At 39.7% G+C, this 21,278-nt stretch overlaps 2 protein-coding genes across 2 annotated transcripts in view; one reads left to right on the top strand and one right to left on the bottom strand.

The window, feature by feature from the left end:
• The first annotated feature begins 12 nt into the window (after positions 1 to 12).
• Positions 13 to 6,021, top strand: sspn (sarcospan (Kras oncogene-associated gene)). The gene is made up of 3 exons (XM_030732173.1): positions 13 to 440; positions 1,847 to 1,933; positions 5,156 to 6,021. Exons 1-3 carry the CDS (start codon positions 213 to 215, stop codon positions 5,513 to 5,515), a joined length of 675 nt encoding a protein of 224 aa, XP_030588033.1. The 5' UTR covers positions 13 to 212; the 3' UTR covers positions 5,516 to 6,021.
• Positions 6,022 to 11,568: 5,547 nt separating this feature from the next.
• The window catches only part of itpr2 (inositol 1,4,5-trisphosphate receptor, type 2), a 59,254-nt gene continuing 49,544 nt past the window's right edge, over positions 11,569 to 21,278 (bottom strand). The window contains exons 56-57 of the mRNA XM_030730893.1: positions 13,924 to 14,085; positions 11,569 to 12,241 (exon numbers count right to left, since the gene is read on the bottom strand). Of these exons, the coding sequence (XP_030586753.1) occupies positions 12,161 to 12,241; positions 13,924 to 14,085 (243 nt within the window). The 3' untranslated portion in view covers positions 11,569 to 12,160. The remainder of the gene's footprint in view (positions 12,242 to 13,923; positions 14,086 to 21,278) is intronic.

Here is a 21,278-nt window from a genome sequence, read left to right as displayed (position 1 = left end):
CTGGAGCTGCGTTAGGAATCCAGTCCAAATGTTTTCCATATTAGTTCAGAACCTTCTCTGATTTCAAATAGCAGCCAGAGGTGGGTTTATGGTAAGAGAAGGCAGAGAGGGGAAGGGAAGGGAAGAGAGGGAGACTACAGGCGGGCTCATACACAGCAAACAGTAAAAGTCGTGTAGAGAGACAGGAAAAGAAAGTAAAGGCAGAAAGAGAAATGGGACAGGGACAGAAAGATTCCTCAGACAAGAAGGAGGGCAAGAAGAAGAGAGATGACAGCCCAACACCAGACGATGGCCATAAGTGCAGAGTCTGTCGTTTCCCTCTGCTCATCGCCCTGCTCCAGCTGCTATTGGGGGTGGCTGTCACAGCCGTGGCCTTCCTTATGTTGGCTATCAGCCCCTCACTTTTGGCCAGGGAGACTCCACACTGGGCTGGGATCATTGTAAGCTCCATACTTATGCTCTCTCATCAGCTACTACACTCATTTGTTTGCATGAAACCTCCTATCTCTGAGACTTCTGCATGAGCCTCAGCTACACACCTGTTTTGTACATCTTTACAACGCTGTATGTCAACACTGGCCCTCACCAACCTGTCTCTGCCAGACAGGCACTGTAGCCATGGGAAATCACTAATATTGTCATGTTAAAAAAAAATATCCATCTGTCATATTCACCTGGATGCATACACCTGCATTTCCATTATTTCTCAGTCACATGCATCAGCCTGCACCTTCTGTTGTTTATGTTGCATGTCCAAGAAATCTTAAACATCTAGGCAGATGAGATGAGTCATTCAATCACATCTTCTCCTCATCGTCCTCATCCTTGCCATCCACCTTCTTCCACATATACACTCACACACACATCACATATAGTTGCATACAAAAGTAAACTTTGATGACGCAGACAATACAGATAAGTTGCATATTTCATGTAGGTTATGACAAGATGGGGAATTTAAAAACATAAAATGAAAAGGTCATGAAAGTTTCAGTTCATAAAGCTGAAGTTTGTTAAGAGTAGCATGCTCCTTAACATGCAAAAAGTATCTGAACTTTAAGTTGAAGTGTAAGAGATACACGCACTTTAAGTTGTGTAACCAGTAACTGAAGCAGAGAACAGTGATCATCTTTCTCAGTGAAATGTGAAATATCAATAAATAAAAAGGCAACTTTACTTATTATTATAGTCTGAAATAAGACTTCAGGTCACATTTCAGTGATAGAAAAAAAAAGAGATGCTTTTTCTGTTTGAGCTCTATCCCAGCCTATCACAGATGCCATCTGCCTTCGAAAACATCCCTAGACACCAACATCCCGAGTTAGATCCTCACGAGATTCAGCCAAATGAAAAACACTGAGGTCATCAAGAACTTTCCAGAGAGTCCTGAGTGCTTAAGAACCTGGGAAAAACATTTAAATAAGATGCCGCACGTTAGTCACAAGACTCCAATTGCACCGAAGAGACACAGATAGAGTGTGAGTGTGTTTGTGTGCAAGAAAGCGAGAGAGGGGGGAGAAAGGGAAAGGCAGAGTAATGTAATCAGATGGCAGCTTACTGCTGAATCATGCAATAATAAGAAACACCTTTGAAAATCTGGGCAAAAATTATTTTCTTGAGCAATTCTTGGTTGTATTTGGTGCTTAATAGCAAACATCTACACGGTATATCAAACTATGTAAAGGCACAGAATTTAGAAGTCATATCCATATATGCTGTATATATGGCTAAAATGTGTCTTTGCTTTGATAAAGAAAAAAATGAGTATCCTGTTGCTTTTTTCAATGCCATGATGACTGAGTCTATCCAAATAATGCTAAACTCTTTTTTTTCTGTTGTGTTGCAGTTGTGTTTAGTTTCCATCCTGGGCTTTGTCCTGTACTGTATCACCTACCTCCCTGATGAGAGAACATCTAAGCAATTCATTGTCAAGGTAAGTTTAGAGAGAGCCTGTTGACTCAAAACAGTTTCCTTATTAATGCAGAACAAGTGTCTGAAATTGTCCAAAGATTTGTAGAATCAGTCAAAACCATGACCAGGGTCGGTTTCCAGCCAAAAAAAAAAAAATCCTCTGCAGGAGACGTTGTTTTACTCCTGGTACAGTACAAAGCTGTTCTTGGGGAACTGCAACTGTCAGAAGCACAGAGAGAAAAGCATTTAAAAGCATTCCTGTTTAAAAGTGCTCTGCGGGAATCCGCATGAGCGGAGGAGTGCTTTCATTAATGCGACTGGATTGTACAGCTTAATTAGCCACACGATGTATGCAGCTGGAATTTCAAAGCAATTAAAATCAGCCCATCATTGTTTCCTTGGACGGGGCATCCTCTTTTTGTTTTTCTGACTCTTCTGTGCATACCAGGCTCAAATATGTAAACATGACGTAAAGACAGTGTTTCAGCACACTTCAGCAATATTTTGTTTTAGGAGGTGCAGCTAATTTGCAGAAAGGCCTGTTTAAAAAAAAAATACAATGCCAGTGTGTCTGTGTTCTTTAGCTTTAAATACCATCAAGCGCAATCACAGGTTATGGTCATTTACATTTTCAAATCCAAAGTTTAAAAACCAGTGATATTTTCTGATCTTAAAATGAGAAGGTATTGGACTTATGGATTTTTCCTTGTTGAAATTTGACAGTATTGTTCATTTAGGCAAAAAGAAACTAGGATTTATCAACACATTCTTGCAGAGCAGCGTAGTGCTGTGAAAAAGTATTTGCCCCCTTCCCGATTTCTTAGTTTTATGCTTATTTGTCACACTTAAATATTACAGATCATCAAATTAATTTTAATTAAGTACAATAAATACAAAATACAGTATTTAAGTGATAATTTAATTTATTAAGAGAAAAAAGTCATCCAAATCTATCTGGCCCTACATGAAAAAGTAATTGCCCCTGAAACCTAATAACTGGTTGCGCCACTCTTGGCAGCAAGAACTGCAATCAAGTGTTTGCGATAACTGGCAATGAGTCTTTCACATCACTGTGGAGGACCTTTGGCCCACTCTTCTTTACAAAATTGTTTTAATTTTTGTTTTTGGACAGGAACAGCCTGATTAAGGCCATGCCAAAGGATCTCAATTGTCTTTAAGTCCGGACTTTGACTAGGGCACTCAAAAACCTTCATTCCATTTTTATTTTTTGTCTCATTCAGAGGTGAACTTGCTGGTGTTCCAGATCATTGTCCTGCTGCACAACCCAAGCGTGCTTGAGCTTTAGGGTACAAACTGATGGCCTGACATTCTCCCTCAGGATTTTCTGGTAGAGAGTAGAATTCATACTTATCATTTACAGCAAGTCCTCCAGATCCTGAAGGAGCAAAGCAGCTCCAGCCCATCAAACTACCATCACAGTGTTTGGCTGTTGGTATGATGTTCATTTTTATGAAATGCTGTGTTTGTTTTATGCCAGATGTAACGGGACTAAAACCTTCCAAAAAGTTCAACTTTTATCTCGTCAGTCCACAGAATATTTTCCCCAAAAGTCTTGCGGATCATCAAGATGATTTCTGGCAAATGTGAGATGAGCCTTTGTGTTCTTTTTGGTCAGCAGTGTTTTTTCCATGAAACTCATGGATGTCATTTTTGGTCACTCTCTTACTTACCGTTGAATCATGCAGTTCTTTAGATGCTCTGGTTTCTTTTGTGAACTCCTGAATGAGTCATCACTGCACCCTTGGAGTAATTTTGGATAATGGCTCTGACCGTGGTTCACAGGAGTCCCAAAGCTTTAGAAATGACTTTGTAACCCTTTCCAGACTCATAGATGTTAATTGCTTTGTTTCTCAGTTGTTGTTGAGTTTCTTTAGGATAGCTTTTTCCCCTTAATATATTAAATCATCACTTAAAAGCTGAATTTTGTATTTACTCAGGTTGTCTTTGTCTAATATTAAAATTAGTTTGACGATCTGATACATGTAAGTGTGACAAATATGCAAAAAAAACCCTGTGAAATCACAAAAGGGGCAAATACTTTTTCCAGCACTGTACTTATATTATATGTCATTTCTTTGAGTTCGTCAGCCAGATGTTCTGCTGTAGCAGAAATAGGGCCAAATAAAGTATCCATATAAAATATATGAATAATATGAGCATTAGAACAACTGCATTTAGTCTGCAGTGTCTCCTACTCTGGCCCTCCAACCCTCAAAACAAATTTGTTTTACTTTGTCAGTGTCAGTGAATCCATGACTACACTGTATTCACTCTTTCTAAAGAGTCTATGGCCTTGCAGTGAGCTGCTTTATTAATTCCAGTTGCCCTTGGTTCACAGAGGGAGGACTGGGCGAGGGAGCCTGATATTAAGTGTTACTTTTTGTTGGATGGGGACTCATCTAACCACTTTATTTCTCATTAATTGTATAAAGACACTCATGAATATAAGTTTTGAAGTGGTCAGCAAAAGTGGTAGAGGACACCATGTAGACTATTAACAACAACAACAACAGCGTCTTTACCTTCAGTTTCTACCTGCTTTGGGGTTTCAGATCATCTGTTTAGTGAAGCCCACACTGTTCAGCAGAGTGCTTGTTGATGCACTTGCTGTACATACATCTCCCCTGTAATCAACCATACTCTCGATCACACAGCTGTTCCAAAATTAACATAAATGCAGTTTCAAATCAAGCACCACTCATCACTTGCATAATTCCATAAGCAGCATGTAACTGAAAGCAAAATACACCAGTGAATGAAGGCTCCTGTTATATAAGCGATGGATTAAGATGAAGGTTTAGTGTTATTGCAATCGTGCAACTGCATAAACAACACAAAGCCTCTGTCATATTTTACAACTATATTTTTAGACACACTCTGCAAGTATACTCACACAGGACATGCACTAAAGGTGAGAACTGTCTGGAGCTGCAGGGCACTGGAATATATGTGATATCTCCTCCGTGCTAAGAGCTGGACCAGTACTCTGAGGGTCAAAGTATTCTGGGTAATCTCTTTGAACTTAATTTGCCACAGGCACCGAGCCAGCATGTCTGTTTCTAAGCTACAGTTTTGGCACTGTGGGGTAATCATGAGACAACAGACTAAAGCAGGAGCTGGATTAGAATATAAAAACACCCTGAATTAAAGATAGAAATTGTTCTCTGTTAAAAGCTTTAAATGTAAACGTGTATGATCTCATGCTGGTTCTCTGCCCTTACAGCTCCTGTATTTTGTCCTGTGCATGATTGGCCTGGTCATCTCTGTGCTGGTCATGGCATTTGCTGCACACCACTGTGAGCAGACCACTGACTTCATCTGTAAGCAGGAGGGAGAAGAATGCAGGTGTAGACTCAATGAAGATGACCCAATAGCACGCACCTTCACTTATGAGGGAGTCAGTGACTGTGAGGTGATCACTGGTACACTCACACTCTACTTCCTGATCCAGATCATCCTCAATCTGGCCCAAGCAATTGTCTGTGCTGTTGGTGCCTTCATCATGTGGAAGCACCGCTATCAGGCCTTCTTTGCGGGTCTTCAGATTGGCTCTCTGTCGATGCAGCAGTGGCAGAAAGTTTAGCGTGATGATGGCAGAGCTTATGGGGTGACACTGGTCAGTGAGATTAAGACAGAGTGTGACTGCACTCTGACGGACTGGGATATTTGCCTTTTTGTGTGCCTTAGCTTGTTTTCTGTCAGCATTTCTGTCAGCCAATCACATGGCAGGAGCTCAATTCATTCGAGCTAGTCGTTGCACCAGCTTTGTAACAGCTTTTTGCACAAATTTTGTATTTTGCATAAGTACCTTTGTACTTCCAGTTGCTGATTGTTAATATTTAAAAAGAAGTTGTAAAGGCAAAAGCAACTATTTGTGTTTCATAATCATTTTCAGTGTTTTTACTTATATTACATTTTGCTCTTGTGACATACATCTCATTCACAGTGCTAGAAAGTTCCTAATCACAACACTGAAACCAAACCAAACACTCTGGGGGCACACACTGAATTACTGTGTTCAATTAGTAAATTAAATTGCCTCAAGATTTAACAGTTTTCCCATAGTGGCAAGGTCAAATGTTACATTAGTAAGACAAACTAAATTAATTCTTTATTTATTTATTGTTTTACTGTCATGTAATCCCTTTTTATTAAAATTTTATTTTAAAGTACGTGCATCTCATTTGCAGATTTTTTTTTTAAAAAGCATCTTTTCTGATGAAAAATCTTTATTTTGTTACTTTTGCTGCTAAACTTATGCATCTTTGTAAAAAAAAAAAAAAAAAAAAAAAGAAGTAAAATCCTTTGGTGAAAAAATACTAACAAAATGCTCTTCATCTGATACAAGTAAACCCCACACCGTCCTGAGTGCAGTAAGATAACCTGAGCAGGCTACTCTTCATAAGACTGGATCCAGACTGAACTGGGCTGTGGTGGAAGGTGGCCAGCAGCCAGTATGAGTCAAACAGCCTGTAGGAGTGGAACTGCTGCAGCCACAAAGGGAGGAGGGGTGAGACGGGGTGAGGAAAGGGGGACTCAGACAAGCAGCTGGACTGAAGTGACCTATGGTGAATCATTTCATTGTGCTTGAGTTATGTTAAGAGGAAAAGAAAATAGATTGTAGGTTTTTGTTTAAATAAAATCAGGTTCAGCATTATTTGTTATTACTCTCACCTCAGGTGCTAGCAGTATTTGCCTGCAGTCTAAACATGCTGAGCAGGGCATGTAACCATGAGTCAGTTTCCATAGTAAACTGATGGGATATATGCCCACTGGAAGAGTATAACTAGTACTGAATCAAATATGTCTTACGTTTGTTTGTTTGTTTGTTCCTTTGTTTGTTTACTTGCTTGTTTGCTTGCATGCTTGTTTGTGTTTTTTTAGTGATAAAAGGTTGACTGACTGAAGCCTTAAATTTGATGCTGTGAACTTCACAGCATCAAATTAGTATGCCATGCTCTTTTAAGACTGTCATACTATGTGTATGCACAAATACAAACCTTTTTGTCAGTTGTATGCAGTTTCCTTTATCCCCAATCACATGGCAGCAACTCAGTGCATTTAGGCATGTAGACATGATTAAGAGTGACCTGCTGAAGTTCAAACCAAGCATCAGAATGGGGAAGAAAGATGACTTAAGTGACTTTGGTTGTTGGTGCCAGACAGGCTGGTGTGAGTATTTTTGAACCTGTTGATCTACTGGGATTTTCCCCACACAACCATCTCTAGAGTTTACAGAGAATGGTCTGAAAAAGAGAAAATATCCAGTTTTGTGGGTGAAAATGCCTTGTTGATGAAAATGGGTGGACTGCTTTGAGCAGTAGCTCAAACCACTTGTTGCAGCAAAGGAATGCAGAAGAGCATCTCTGAAGATGCAGTGTTGAACCTTGAAGTAACCTTGAAGTAGATCAGCTACAGCAGCACAAGACCACACCAAACACCACTCCAGTCAGCTAAAAACAGACAACTGAGGCTAAAATTCACATAGGCTCACCAAAATTGAACAACTGAAAACTGGAAAAAAATGTTGCCTTGTCTGATGACATAAACAACATGAGAGCAAGGATTCATTATTCCTTGTATCAACAGTTCAGGCAGCTGGTGGTGTGGGGGATATTTTATTGGCTTACACTGGGCGCCTTAACACCAACTGAGTATCGTTTAAATGCCACAGCCTACTTGAATATTGCTGTTGACCATGTCCATCTCTATATGACCACAGTGTACCCGTCTTCTGATAGCTGCTTCCAGCAGGTTAATGTGCCATGTCACAAAACTCCAATCATCTCAAACTGGCCTCTTGAACATGACACTGAGTTCACTGCACTCAAATAACCTCCACAGTCATCAGATGTCAATCCAGTTGTGCGCCTTTGGGTTATGGTGTAATGGGAAATTAGAATCATGTATGTGTAGCTGATGATTTGGCACTAACTGCGTGATGCTATCATGTCAACATGGACCAAAATCTCTGAGGAATGTTTCCAGTACCTTGATGAATCTGTGCCATGAAGAATAAAGACAGTTCTAAAGGTAAAAGGGGGTTCAATCCAGTACTAGCAAGGTGTACCTAACAAAATGTCCCGTAAGTGTATATACAGTTAATACGGAGACTGAGACCAAATTAGTGGTCATATTCAAAATAAGGACTCCATATTTGCATTAATACTAGCAATATTATTGCTAAAAAGAGTAGAGTGAGCATCTTTATGCACCCTGAAAGCAACACACTTATATATTCACCCACAGCACATTCAAACAGAAGGCCAACATATCATGAAAATGTAAAAGTAGGTGTTAAAACAGAACATCTTGTCCATGTTAACAAAACTGTAGCTCTCAAAATAAAAATAGAGTGCAAATGGACAAATAATATCATACTGTAAGTGACCATAGGAAAGACAAAAGTGTCTCTGTCAGGGGTTGGTTGGGATTTACTTTGATCATAATTTACACAGGGCTGCTCACAGTAACTAATTGAATCTGTGGGTTTCCTCAAAGATCATGTCACAATTTAAGAAACATTAACTCAGTTGTGTCATTTGTTGTATGAATGATTTATTCATTCTGTTTAATGATTCATTTCACTACTGTGTAAGCTCACATCAAACATATACACACTGTACACTAGTGTGTGCATGTGATGGAGGACGATATTCTTCCATGTGCTTGTTTTTTGTGTTATGATGCCAATGCATCATGTGACTACGACCGGCTCAACCTCATTGCTATACAAAGGGAGTCACATGCCAGTCATCATGAGGGCATGTTTATTTATATTAAAAAAAAAAAAAAAAAAATTAGTGTGACGAGGGACCGTCCACCCTCCTCTTTGGTAGGTAACAGCTCTCTGTGAGGTCAGTTTATATTTCCAGGCAAGAAAAAAAATACACCAAAAAAACATTGTATATCTGACTCTGGTGGCCACTGACGCTGCTGTGAGTCTTTAGAGAAAACTGCAGAAGACAGAAGATCAATATGTGAATTGACACGAAGAAAAACAATCTTCACTGCAACTCTAAAATAGACTGAACAACATCCAGTATTTTTGATTATTTATTTCATATGTATGTTTACCTCTATATGCTGTTTATATCCAGTTAAATATGGCTTGATTCATTCTGTGCATTAATGTCAAAATGCCTTCCAGCCACAGAGGTGTCTGGGATGTTGCCTTATATTTATTGACCTTCTGGGTGGGTGTATTCCCACTCGCTCTACTGAATACACAAAAGCTAAGCATGTGATTTGAAGATAATCCAAATGTGTCTGAGGTTGTGTTCATAAAATAAACAAAACACTTCTCACGTGCATTAAAAGGAGTGAGAGGACGAAGGTAAGCAGACTGTAGAGTCTAGCAGCCATTAATAGTGAATGGACATCAAAGTTAAATGCTTCTTCTCCAGGGTCAAAGCATAAATTTTAGCTGATAAAATTTAGGAGGTGTAGCAAGGTGAAGCAGTGGTGTTTACAATATGGCATTAAGACTTTTGCCAGACACCAGTGATGGTCCTGATATTATCCTCTCCCTCCCTTCCATTTCTGAGTGCATACATTCCAGTAAAGCTGCGCTTAACCCTTCCTGTCTACGCAGTGACAGCTGCTCACCATTATGGCACTGCGTGAACTAATTTTAATGGCTGTCACAGGCAGCAGGAGCAAATGCAGGCCTGCCAGCGTAAACACTGAACTGGAGCCAAGAAGGATGGGCTTCTCTGCAGAGGGTAAATGACAAGATGGGATAAAACACCAGTTTGCTTTCTGAGACTTGTTAATCATTTCAAATTCAAAAATTCAAATACACAACCACAGACAGTTTTGAATTCACTACCTCCACAAGTAATTAGTGCTGAATTACCAGTGGGGATTTGATGACAGGCCTCATTATAGTTAATGCGTCAATGATACTGTTAATATTTTTTTGTCTTACAGCTGAACTCTCACCATTCAGTTTTTTTTTTTCCTTGGGGGGGGGGCAAGTCTGTGCTTTAATCAATTTTAGCTCCTTAGCCATCTACTTCAACATTTTCCACATTACTTCTAACCATTTCAGCTATTCACTTTAGCACAATTGCAACATTCAAATCTGTCCTTAGGTGTTACAGCTAATTTGTTTTTAAAACAAATGAATAATTATGCATATTGTGTGTTCCCGGCATACTTTCACTTATCATTAAATTAGAGTTCTAGAAATCCTGCACAGTCTTATTTTTTGTAGTTTAATAACTCACTTTTAAGTACTGTATTAAACTTAAAATATCAGTCTACGGTATTTACTGATATGATGAAATTAAAGGGTTTCTAAATTAAACATTTTGTATCTCTGATTGTAATTTTTTAAGGCCAGACACCCATTCATCTCACTGAACTGCAGAAATCTGAGAATGATTCTGTATTGAATGAAAGGAGACCCATTATGCCCTGTGTTATTTTTTTGTCATAATTATGCTTTTACAACCTTGGATACATATATGAACAAAGTCAAATTTTCATTTAATGAGGTCAACACCTTTACCAAGTGCAGCCAGTCAGAGGAAAGTTGGCATAAAGGGAGGGTGGCCTTAAAGGGAAAGGAAGTTAAACAGGATGAAATGAGGGGCTGCACCAAGGCCAGTATAAGCTAAATAAAGATTATTTTGAAATTTGAACCATGTAAAGCTACTCTAGGAGAGTCCAAGAATAAAAATACTGGGCTGGAAATGTACATAATAGGTCCCCTTTCAAAGTTCAGCAAAGTTAGTAGAAGTGTATTTGTTGCAATAACCATGTAACTGTTTACTTTAATGCATGATGACCGTCCAAACTGCATGTGCTGAAATATGATCTTGTCTAAAGATGTGATATCCTGGGTTCCCCTCACAGACAAGCACAAGTGTAAGTAAGTTAACACTTTGTGTATGAGCGTGTTGGTGTAGACGGGTTCACGGTGAATACTTATCCATTTCTAACAAGAGCTGAGGTGAACTTTGCTAAAAAGCTGCTGACTCAAAGCACGCAAATAATTGTTAGAATTTTATTTCAACATCTGACCACATAAAACACATTTTTCTATACACTGCGTTTCAACTGGACATGTCTTAGGACACTGAATAGCAGAGGATGCCACAGTCTGCTGTTTACTTTGTGCAAGTTTAAAACACAACTGCAGACTTAGCAATCAGCTGCAGTCCACAAATGACTATTGATGATGCTTTATACTAAAAGACACTTAAAAAACAGTAGGAGATGAATGTTAGAGCAAATACAGTAAATTACAGTATTAACTTACACCTCTGTAGACACAAGGACATTTATAACGTAACAAAGATCTGTGAGCTTACCATCTTCAGGCAAGACGTATCAATATATGATTTAAGACTTTCAAGTAAGTTTTGCACAGGAAATAATTTTATTCACATTTTTGTTACTTATATATACACATACACTATGTAGAAATCTGTAAAAGGCAACTGAAGTGGTGCAGTGAATGCATATTTAAACAGAAAACAAAGCATTCAAAAAACAATAATACCCCAAATCAGCTGGTTACTGTTTGCAGTTAAAGGTTTTTACCTTTTTTAAAAAGTGCACTTTCAGCAACTGCAACGTTCCATTTATAAAAGTTAACGAGTAAGGCAGCATGAGTTTTTTTTTTTCCCCCCAAAAAATGCAAAAATAATACTCCAGTTATGAACCAACAATTTTCTTATAAATACCAACAAAAAGCTAAAAGGTAAAAGTAAGAATACTTGATGTTAGTGTGCGCACACTTCCCCTGGAAGCCTGCAGGCCAATCATTGACCTCTGTGAGGCTGGCTGATCAGCACTATGACAGCGGTGGAGCAGAGGCCAAGACATGGCTGTCCACAGACCTGACAACACTTAACCATTAACCTTACCCTAACATTTCCCTCAACCTCTGTCTGGCACACTATCACTACACTGGAAGGTGCATGCCGTGCCTAGTCAGTCATTGACAGACCAGTTTTTCTGTACACAAGGGCCTGTAGATTGTGCCCCTTATGGCTGAGTGGGTACAAAAGGCACACTGTCTCCAAATAAAGTCGTGTTTCCATGGCCTCACTTTGTGTCACAGAAAAGGCACTGTGTCTAAAATTAAGTGGCAACACTTGCTGTCCCCTTGCCAAGTAATTGTAGGTGTACAATTGAGTACATATGTTGTTCTTAAGGCCGAAGTTTGTATGTCCGCGTTTCTCTCTGGCTTTATAGTAAGACGACTTCACACCGCTCAGTGAGATGGAACGTGATGATTGGGCTGAGGAGGACCCAGGAATCCGAGCCTCTGTTTGTTCTTCCTCTGTTCTGTCATCTGTTGAGAAGACGGAAAGAAAAGCAAAAACTGAGATTTTTAAAAAATGCATGTAGCATAAACAGAAACCTGCATTTCTGCTATTAATGTTTTAGTGGAACTTTATTATGGTTTATTATATTTGTGTGCATAATAATAATAATAATAATAATAATAGGGAAGTATTCATATATTTTAACTTGCAGTGCAGGTAGATTCATCCTCCAAGAGTGAACGACCTGTTTCAATTTAGAAACCTTGAATGTGTCATTTCAAGAACTCCCCAGTTATTCTGCAGCATTCTTCTATCAATTTTAACTAGACTGAGATGTTACTAAAGTGAAATCTTCTCCACGGTTGTATGCAAATAACCTTGTTCAACACTGCCGTAATGACTGGAAATTAAAATGTCCCTTGAAAACTTCATTAGAGGACACAGTCATGTGTGGGGGTGTGCAGAAGTGTGACCTGCACTGTGGATGTTGTATAAGAGCACGCGCGTGTGTGTGAGTGTAAGTAAATGAATCAGAAATGCCGGTTCATATTTATAGTGGTTTCAGTGTTGACGTCACAAATGGGGTCTGGTGGTTCTGTAAACTGTGAACTGTATGTGCAAACTAAAGGGAAAAAAAAAAGAAAAAAAAAGAAACAGGCTATGCAGAACTCTGAAACCCACACAACCAAGTAGCAACACATATACACACACACAGTCTCTGCTTGTGATAGTGTGCAGAGGTCAGCAAAGGGTTGTAATGAGGGAGGAGCTGCAGGAGAACTTTCCTCCCAGTGAGAAACAGTCTTGAATTCATATCTGGTGTGAGACCTGCAGGCCTCCCTTGTGACTGCAGAACTGTGGTTGGGCCTCGCCTAACACTGCAGAAACACACTCACCTCCTGTGGTGCAAACTAAACTTTCTGTTTACCATAAAGGTGGAGTAGTATTCATGCTAACCCCATGACTCCTTATTAGTTAGAATAGAACACAGCAAACCTAGATTAGAATAGGTCCGCCTGCAGCTGACGCAAAACAGATTCAAAGATAATGCTTTGGCGTCTTTGTTCAACTGCACTCTAATAGCACACACACTGAGTTGTTACTGGGGGTTACAGGAGGGATCCCAGCTCACAGGGAGAGGTTACCAACTTTACTGCTTGTGGAGGTCGACAGTAGCTGCTTTTTTTTTTTTTTTTTTTTTAAGTGGAGTGTTATTCTGCCCCAGTAGGAGCTGTTTTCACACATTAGGCAGAAGAGGAACAAGGACAGGCCTGTGACTGGAATCACATGCAGAGGAGGCAGGTGATGAGAGTGATCAGTCACACTGCAGCAGCGGTGCTAGTCATCCAAACAGCCAGAGGCTCACTGGCGGTCGCGTTGACTGCTGACGTGATAGTCACCTGTCGTGCTGCCTTCAGTAACAGAATCCATCCACATGAATAAACTGAGAGCAAAGGGAGTCCACTAAAGCTGCAGCTTTTATGTGACCTCTTCCCTTGTGGTTGTTTTTAGGTGAAAGGAATCGTGAAATTTGGAGTTCACAGTCCATGCATGGTAGTCAGCTGCTAAACAAGATGTTCTTTTTGAAAAACATTTTTCATTAACAGAGCATTACACTTTGTGCAATTAAGCAGTTACAAATAGCACAATGCTCAGAAAAGACCTTTTTCCACAAAAGCATGAAAAACAGCCTGAAGTGGCATTTTACCTGTTCTTTAAGCTCAGCCAACTGGCCTGAGAGCTGAGCCACCAGATTGGCAGTGTTCTCCAGTTTCTCCTGCAGAGACCGCATCTCATTCTGCTCGTTGTCTCCCTCGCTGCTCACCAGAGACATGGCTCTCATACGAGGGAACCAGTCCAAGTTCTTCTCCTTGAGGAAAGCAGGAGAGATGGGATGTATGAGAAACAGAGAGAAAGGTGAAAAGAATAAATTCCTGAAATAAAGCTGACTCAATAGGTCAGAGAGATGGAAGCAACAGTATGTTGGCGCACACGAAAGATTTGCATAGACACGTCAGGAGCATTACAGTGCTGAAGCCAGACTGCAGGAGGAGAGTAAACACAGAGGTAGTGGTAAGTGAAGACAGGCGTGGAGGTTTAATATTAATCATTTCATCAGAATGGAAGCTGCTCTCTGTTTTGCACCTGACAGTGTAAATTTTTTTTTAAGCAGCACTGCTGTCTCTTGGATACAGCAGATAGCAATAATACACTAAATGAACAGTAACTGGCATTTCAATTCTCACCCACTCCATAAGCACACTGTTGATGCAGGAGATGAGTCACTGTCGTCTATCAAGAACACAACTGGGAGTATAGTGTTACTTATGAGCGTGTGTGTGCGTGCGCGCTCACATGCAAAATGAGGATGTTTATTTTCTGTTTTTCTAACAGTGCAGCAGCAGCAGAGCAAACAGTGTGCAGTAATGGTATGAGAAAACAGTGAGCACACAAACCTATAGAATTATGTAAAGCGTGTCTGTGTTTTTCTGTGTGTGGGTGTGTATACCGTTTGTGTGGATATGCACACAGCAAAGTGTGAGAGAGCGTGTGTGTTTTACAACATGCATGGCTCTTGTGCAACGCCGAAAGTGAGATAGGTTTCACAGCGACAGACTGCCATCAGCTTATCTTATGTAATATTCTTTAGCCAGTTCTTCTGATAAAAATTACTTAAAAGGTGCTGAGAGTGGGATTTGACTGGCACCACATTAAGTCCGGTAGGAGGAGTGAGGTATTCTCCCACCTTCTCTTATATAAGAATAGACTGCAGGGATAGAAAGACTGATCAGAGTGTGAGACGCTGAGGACAAAGAAGAGGGCACAGCGTCTGAGGGTGGACAGGGATACGGAGTGTGTGGGTTATTTGTTTGCGTTTCCTCAGTTAATAGGTTTAATCACACTTTGCTAGGTGAAACATTCACAGCTGTGACATGTCTTGAGTGTACCGCTTTGTCCATTCGTCATCAAAAACAAGAAAAATAAATATAAAACTATCAGCAAAATTAATATCCATATAATATATGGCTACCAGTGTCACACTGTTAACATTCAAAATCTGGGAAACTTTTACATTTGTGACACATTTGGCTATAAAATACAAATCTCTACAGTACATAAAAACAGAACGGCAATTTAAGGTTAATGGAAAAAGAAGAATAAAGGCTGGAGTCATCACTTCACACCAGAAAACTGGAACAGATGAGACTCCCGAGGAGCAGAGTAAAATATGCATGTATGGGAGAAAATTCGAGTTTTTTTGTTACCTAAATCATAAATTTAGGCATGACATACACTGTCCAGACACTTTATTAGTTACAGCTTGCTAGTACCATATTGACATCACGTGGTTGTGGCAGATTTATTGGCTGCACGTCCATGATAAGAATCTCCTGTTCCACCACATCCCAAAGGTGCTCTATTGGATTGAGATCAGGTGACTGTGGAGGCCATTTGAGTGCAGTAAACTCATTGTCATGATCAAGGAACCAAAGCTAATGTGAAATGTGGCCTCAGTTTCCTGTTCTTAGCTGACAGGAGTGACACCCAGTGTGATCTTCTGCTGCTGTAGCCCATCTACTACAGATTTCGATATGTTGTGTGCACAGAGATGCTCTTCTGCATACCCCGGTTTTACTGAGTGGTTATTTGAGTTACTGTTGCCTTCCTATCAGCTCTAAAGCAATCTGGTATTTTCACTCGAGAACTGCAACTCACTGGATATTTTCTCTTTTTCAGACTATTCTCTGTAAACCTTAGGGATAGTTGTCTGGGAAAATCCTAGTAGGTCAACAGCTTCTGAAATGCTCAGACCAGGCTGTCTGACACCAACAACCATACCACATTCAAAGTCACTTATATCAGCTTTCTGCCTCAATCTGATGCTCGGTTTGAACTTCAGCAGGTCGTCTTGACCATGTCGGCAGTTGAACAGATGTATCTAATGAAGTGGTGAGTTAGGCTTAGCTGTGCTTTGAGTGTAATTCTAGGCTTCAGTGGTGCTAACATGCCAGCATGAACTTATTTGTTCATTTTTAACTGATGTTATTATAAAAATCAACATGTCAGTGCTTCAACTGAGCATTAGAAACACAGAGAAAGGGGCCTGACAAGGCAAGCAAGTGGGGATTGGAGAAAACTGATCACAAACACACATATTACTGACACTGGGCTGTTTCCTGTGAACTTGTCTAAACTAAGGTTGATTCTCTTTCACTGAAGTAGATTTATGATCAGGTACTGTTTAGTTGTGTTATCACATAAACAGACCCTCTTCACAGAATGTGACCTTTTATTTTAAATGAGCAGTGACAACCACTTTGAGTAACATCACTCATCTGAATCATTGTTAGCAGGTCAGTTTAAGTTGGCAGGTTGCAGCCTGCTCTATTGGCCATTTTGTGGATGTACATCTGAGTCAGATTACTCAGTAAATAAAAAGGTCCTTCACTGCTTTGATGTACTTTGTTTTCTATTCCTATTTTTTCCTTTTACCAGAATACTCTTCACTACTGACTACAGGGGAAGCAGTTAGACCAATTGAGCTGCAAAGTATGAATTGAGTCATCCTATAAGAGCTTGACTGAAAATCTTTTCTAATTTGGGCCTCTAGCATCAAGGGGGACAAAAAAAAAAAAAAATGTTTCTTTCTCATAATTTCAAAAACACAGCAAAGGCTTTGGGAGCTCAGAAACAAAGCCTCAACATCTGAGGACTATCTAATACTCACTCTTAACAGACGGATTAAAAAACCTCAAAGATGTGAATATAATATCCTTTTGGATGTGAAGTCAGTCATGATGGCTGAAGCATTGTTTAATTAAAGAGATAAAGTTAAACAGTGACTGTACAGAATCTAAATCCCACCAATGTCTTGTTACTCTTTATTAGATTGTACAGTAATCTACTGTGGGCTGTGCTGCACTGTCTCAATGAGTCAGGCATTAGTGTTGCTTCATTGATCCATTTAAACACATCAGTGAGCGTGAATTTACAGACATTCATGTGCTTCTCACTCTGCTGTCGTCACCAGACCAGTGTGTCTTTCTTTTACCCCGCACGGGAAAATACTGTACTTCGGTCTGTAGAATAGTCAGGCTAGTGCTATAAGGGTGTGGGAACAAGCTCAGATGTCACCAATGACAAATATAATCAAATATCAGGAATGCTAAAAGGTGCTATCCTACCATCTAGTTTTTGTTAGACATTTCAGTCAGTCATAGGTTTTAATAATGAACATTAATGATATACATGTCATGAGTCATTAAATTTCCTGACATGTCTGAAGTTTAAAAAAAAAAAAAAAAGTATGGTATGAAACTTGTAAGCATAGAAACATATATTTATATACATACATCCGCTTATCCGATGATAAAATGGCATCTTCATTAAAACAGTGCAGCCAACACAGTAAAATGTATAATAAAACAATTAATGCATTTCTTCAGTGCATAATAGTTGAGTAGTTGGTTAGCTAAAACCATCACCATTTTGAAATTGTGAAGGTTTGCTTGTCTTCCTCTTCATTTACACACACACACACACACACACACACACACACACACACACACACACACACAAGTTCTTGGCTGGAGCATTTTTTTAAGGGCCACAGCAGTACTACATGTCATTAAGCAAATTGTAACCTCTGTCCTCACTTTACATCATAAATCCCGGCTCTTTGTTCACTTCTTTTATTACGGGGAATGTGTTGCATGTGTGTTCTATCAGAAATGAAGGGTGACGCGACAGTGACTCTGTCTGTATGTGTGTGTGTGTGTGTGTGTGTGTGTGTGAGTGAGAGAAAAAGAAGGAAAAAAAAAAAAAAGAAAGGGACAGGAGAGCACGTGCCAGGCAGGGCTGAGCTATTAGCAGGCCACTTGAGATGGGTTATGTAACGCTGTGGCTGCTGCAGTACTTGCTGGGCCTGTAGTCGCTGTCATAATTTTACACACAAACACCCGCACACTGACTCACATCCACATGCACAACACCACCAGAACAGTCACAGTGTGACAAGATCCTACTTTTTTTTTTTTTTTTTTTTTTTGCTTTGCACCACATCACTTTATTCTACCAGATGCAATCATTACTCAGGAGCCATTTGCGTTTGTGTGTGTCTGTGTGTGTGTTTGAGGTCATCAGGTTACAGCTCTCCTCCAACATGGGGAGGGCAGTTTAGTTTGTACAGCAGCTGCTGTCTGTCAACCTGAAATTGCAGTGAAGTAGTGGAGAATACAATAAAACAAGATCCAATCAGTAAACTGAGACTAGCAGAATTCCTACCTAAACATCATGCTAAAACCAACTCTGTGTTGTGATGTGGAGAACACAAATGGAGCAAGCTGCTGCAGACATCAGCATCATGCACTAGCACTTCTCTCTAATTCAGCTGCTCTTTCACAGCTTACGTCAAAACACCAACGCTCTCTCTCATCAACAGTAACTTACTATGTGTGAGCAGGTTAGCAATTTAATACAGCACTTTAAGTTGGCAGGGCACACAAGAGACAGACTTTTTTTTTTTTTAATAAACAGGAATCCTAATCAAGACAGCAAAGTCTGAAACATTAAGGCCGTTAGACCATAGTAGGGCAATTTATTGCATCTATTCATTAGATTCTTCCTGCCTGGCAAATGCTCAAATCAAACTCCAAAAGATAAAGTCAAAAAGATAAATCCCAAATAAGATGAGTTAAAAGGCTGGAGATAGGGTAAGCAAAAAAAAACTAATACCCTAAACATATACCAAACTTAAGCTTAATGAATGTCAGCAGCTGAATGTCTAGTCTAACAGAAAAACTTGTTTTTAATGCAGTAAATATTTCTGGAGTTTTTAAAGCGCATAAAACTCTCCTTTCAGTTCTTGCAACCTGCAACCCCTTTATATTTGTTCTAACATAGTTATAAGGTTTTATTCTGAACGTGTGTGTGTTTGTTTTTGGCTCGGTGACACATTAATAGGTGATAATATTTAAGATAACTTCCAAAAAAGTTTGAATGTTGTGTAAAATGTAAATAAAAACAGAATGTAATGATTTACATTTTCTCATAAACCCACTTTTAATTTACAATGGAACATAGAAAACTTATTAAATGTTTGAACTGAGAAAATGTACCATTTTACTGACCGGTTGTTTATTGGCAACAGGTCAGTAACAAAGACTGTGAACATCCCATCATCTGCAGTACATATCATCAAAAGATCAGAGAATCTGGAGAAATCTCTGTGTGCAAGGGACAAGCGCCCCCCACCCCCCCAAAAAACATCTGTATTGGATGCCTGTAATTAGGCCCTCAGGGGTCAATGCATTAAAAACAGGCGTGATTCCGTCAGGCTGCCATCAAATTCCAAATGAGCCAATATTTTTCTTAAAATGGTGCATTTTCTCAGTTCAAACATTTGATGTTTTCTATGTTCCACTGTGAATAAAATCTGAGATGTGCAAATCATTGCATTCTGTTTTTACTTACATTTTACACAGTATCCCACCAATTTTGGAATTGGGTTTGTAAATTCCTGACTCATCATAACCTCATCACCCAGCAATACCTTGGTCTGGCATCAGAGAACGGACCTGTTGGAAGACCTGCTGATGCATATTAATTCAATGTCTATCACCTGTTTGTTATGCAAATTGCTCATTATAATGCAACCATTCTTATGCCCATCACGGCCGAATGTTAATCACAAAATGTGCCATTGTGCTCCAAGGCTTCATTTGAATCCATTAACCTAACAGCAACACCTTTAGTTGCCCTTACATCCTTCAACTTCTTGTCTGTGTCAGTGAAGCAAGTTGGTACATTGATGATAATAGGCCTGGACTGGGTTTAATTACTATTTAACCACACTGTGTCCCTGCAGGTTAGGAGCTCAGTATAGTGAGGACTACCTGAGTACAGAACCCCATCTCTCTCCAGCAGTGAGGGGAAAGCAGAATAAATTGGGATGCCTGGCACAGGCCTAGAGGCTCAGTCTCATTTTTTGATCACTTGTCTGCTGTTGAGTATCACGCTTCTATAGCACACTGTGCAAGTCGGCTAACTATAGAGGCTGTGCATCTTTAAGACTCTAACACAAAGACATCTGTATGCTCATCTGCTTGGTACAAGCTTGCCAGCAAAATATGAATTAGGGGGTGAAACGAATGTGTTTGTTTGTCCATATGTTCCTGGAATAATAAAGAGGCTTGGGCATGTTTATGTGCCAACTTAAAAATAATGCAGTGCAGTCTCAAATTCCTAAATTTTCACACTGTTGTATGCCTTTGAAACATGATCTGTATAATGTAAGTTAAGCTATTTTGATTAGAAAACAGCTTTTGTGATGCATCTGTTCAAGTGGATCTATTATGCTTGTTCTTATTGTGTGTGTGCGCATTTGTGCCTGCGCACACACACTTGCTGACTACTTTATTAGGTACACCTCTTCGGCTGCTTGTTAAGGCAAATATCTACTTACAATCACATGGCAGCAACTCAATGTATTTAGGCATGCAGACAAGGTCAGGATGACCTGCTGAAGTTCTCCACTGAGCATCAGAATGCAAAAGAAAGGGGATTTTAGTGACTTGAAGCATGACTGTTGGTGTCAGACAGCCTGGTCTGAGTATTTCAGAAACTGCTGATCTACGGGCATTTTCCCACACAACCATCCCAAGGGTTTACAGAGAATGGTCCAAAAATGAGATATCCAGTGGGCAGCAACTCTCTGGGTGAATATGCCCAGAGAACAGGAAACTCATGCAAGCTCACCAAGATTGAACAACAAAAAACATTGCCTCATGAGCCTTGATTTCTGCTGTGACATTCATCACATTTGTATCAGTGATTCAGGTAGGTAGTTCAATTGTGTGGGAGATATTTTCTTGGCCCACTTTGGGCATACTTGAGTTTTGTTGCAGACCATGTCCATCCCTTTATGACCACAGTGAACCCATCATCTGATGCCAGCAGGATAACACACCATGTCACAAAGCTCAAATAATCTCAAACTGTTTTCTTGAACATGACAATAAATTTACTGTACTCAAATGGCCTCCATAGTCACCAGATCTCAAT

Source organism: Archocentrus centrarchus, chromosome 6 (genome assembly GCF_007364275.1).
Source record: "Archocentrus centrarchus isolate MPI-CPG fArcCen1 chromosome 6, fArcCen1, whole genome shotgun sequence".
NCBI lineage: Eukaryota > Metazoa > Chordata > Actinopteri > Cichliformes > Cichlidae > Archocentrus > Archocentrus centrarchus.
Note: the sequence above shows the minus strand (reverse complement) of the source record. Positions and strands in the feature narration are given on the sequence as shown.

Bases quoted from the DNA above. Each gene is read 5' to 3' on its own strand.
- sspn (XM_030732173.1), top strand. From the start codon at position 213: ATGGGACAGGGACAGAAAGATTCCTCAGACAAGAAGGAGGGCAAGAAG. The intron at 441-1,846 runs GTAAGCTCCATA...GTTGTGTTGCAG, and splicing joins CACACTGGGCTGGGATCATT to TTGTGTTTAGTTTCCATCCT. The intron at 1,934-5,155 runs GTAAGTTTAGAG...CTGCCCTTACAG, and splicing joins CTAAGCAATTCATTGTCAAG to CTCCTGTATTTTGTCCTGTG.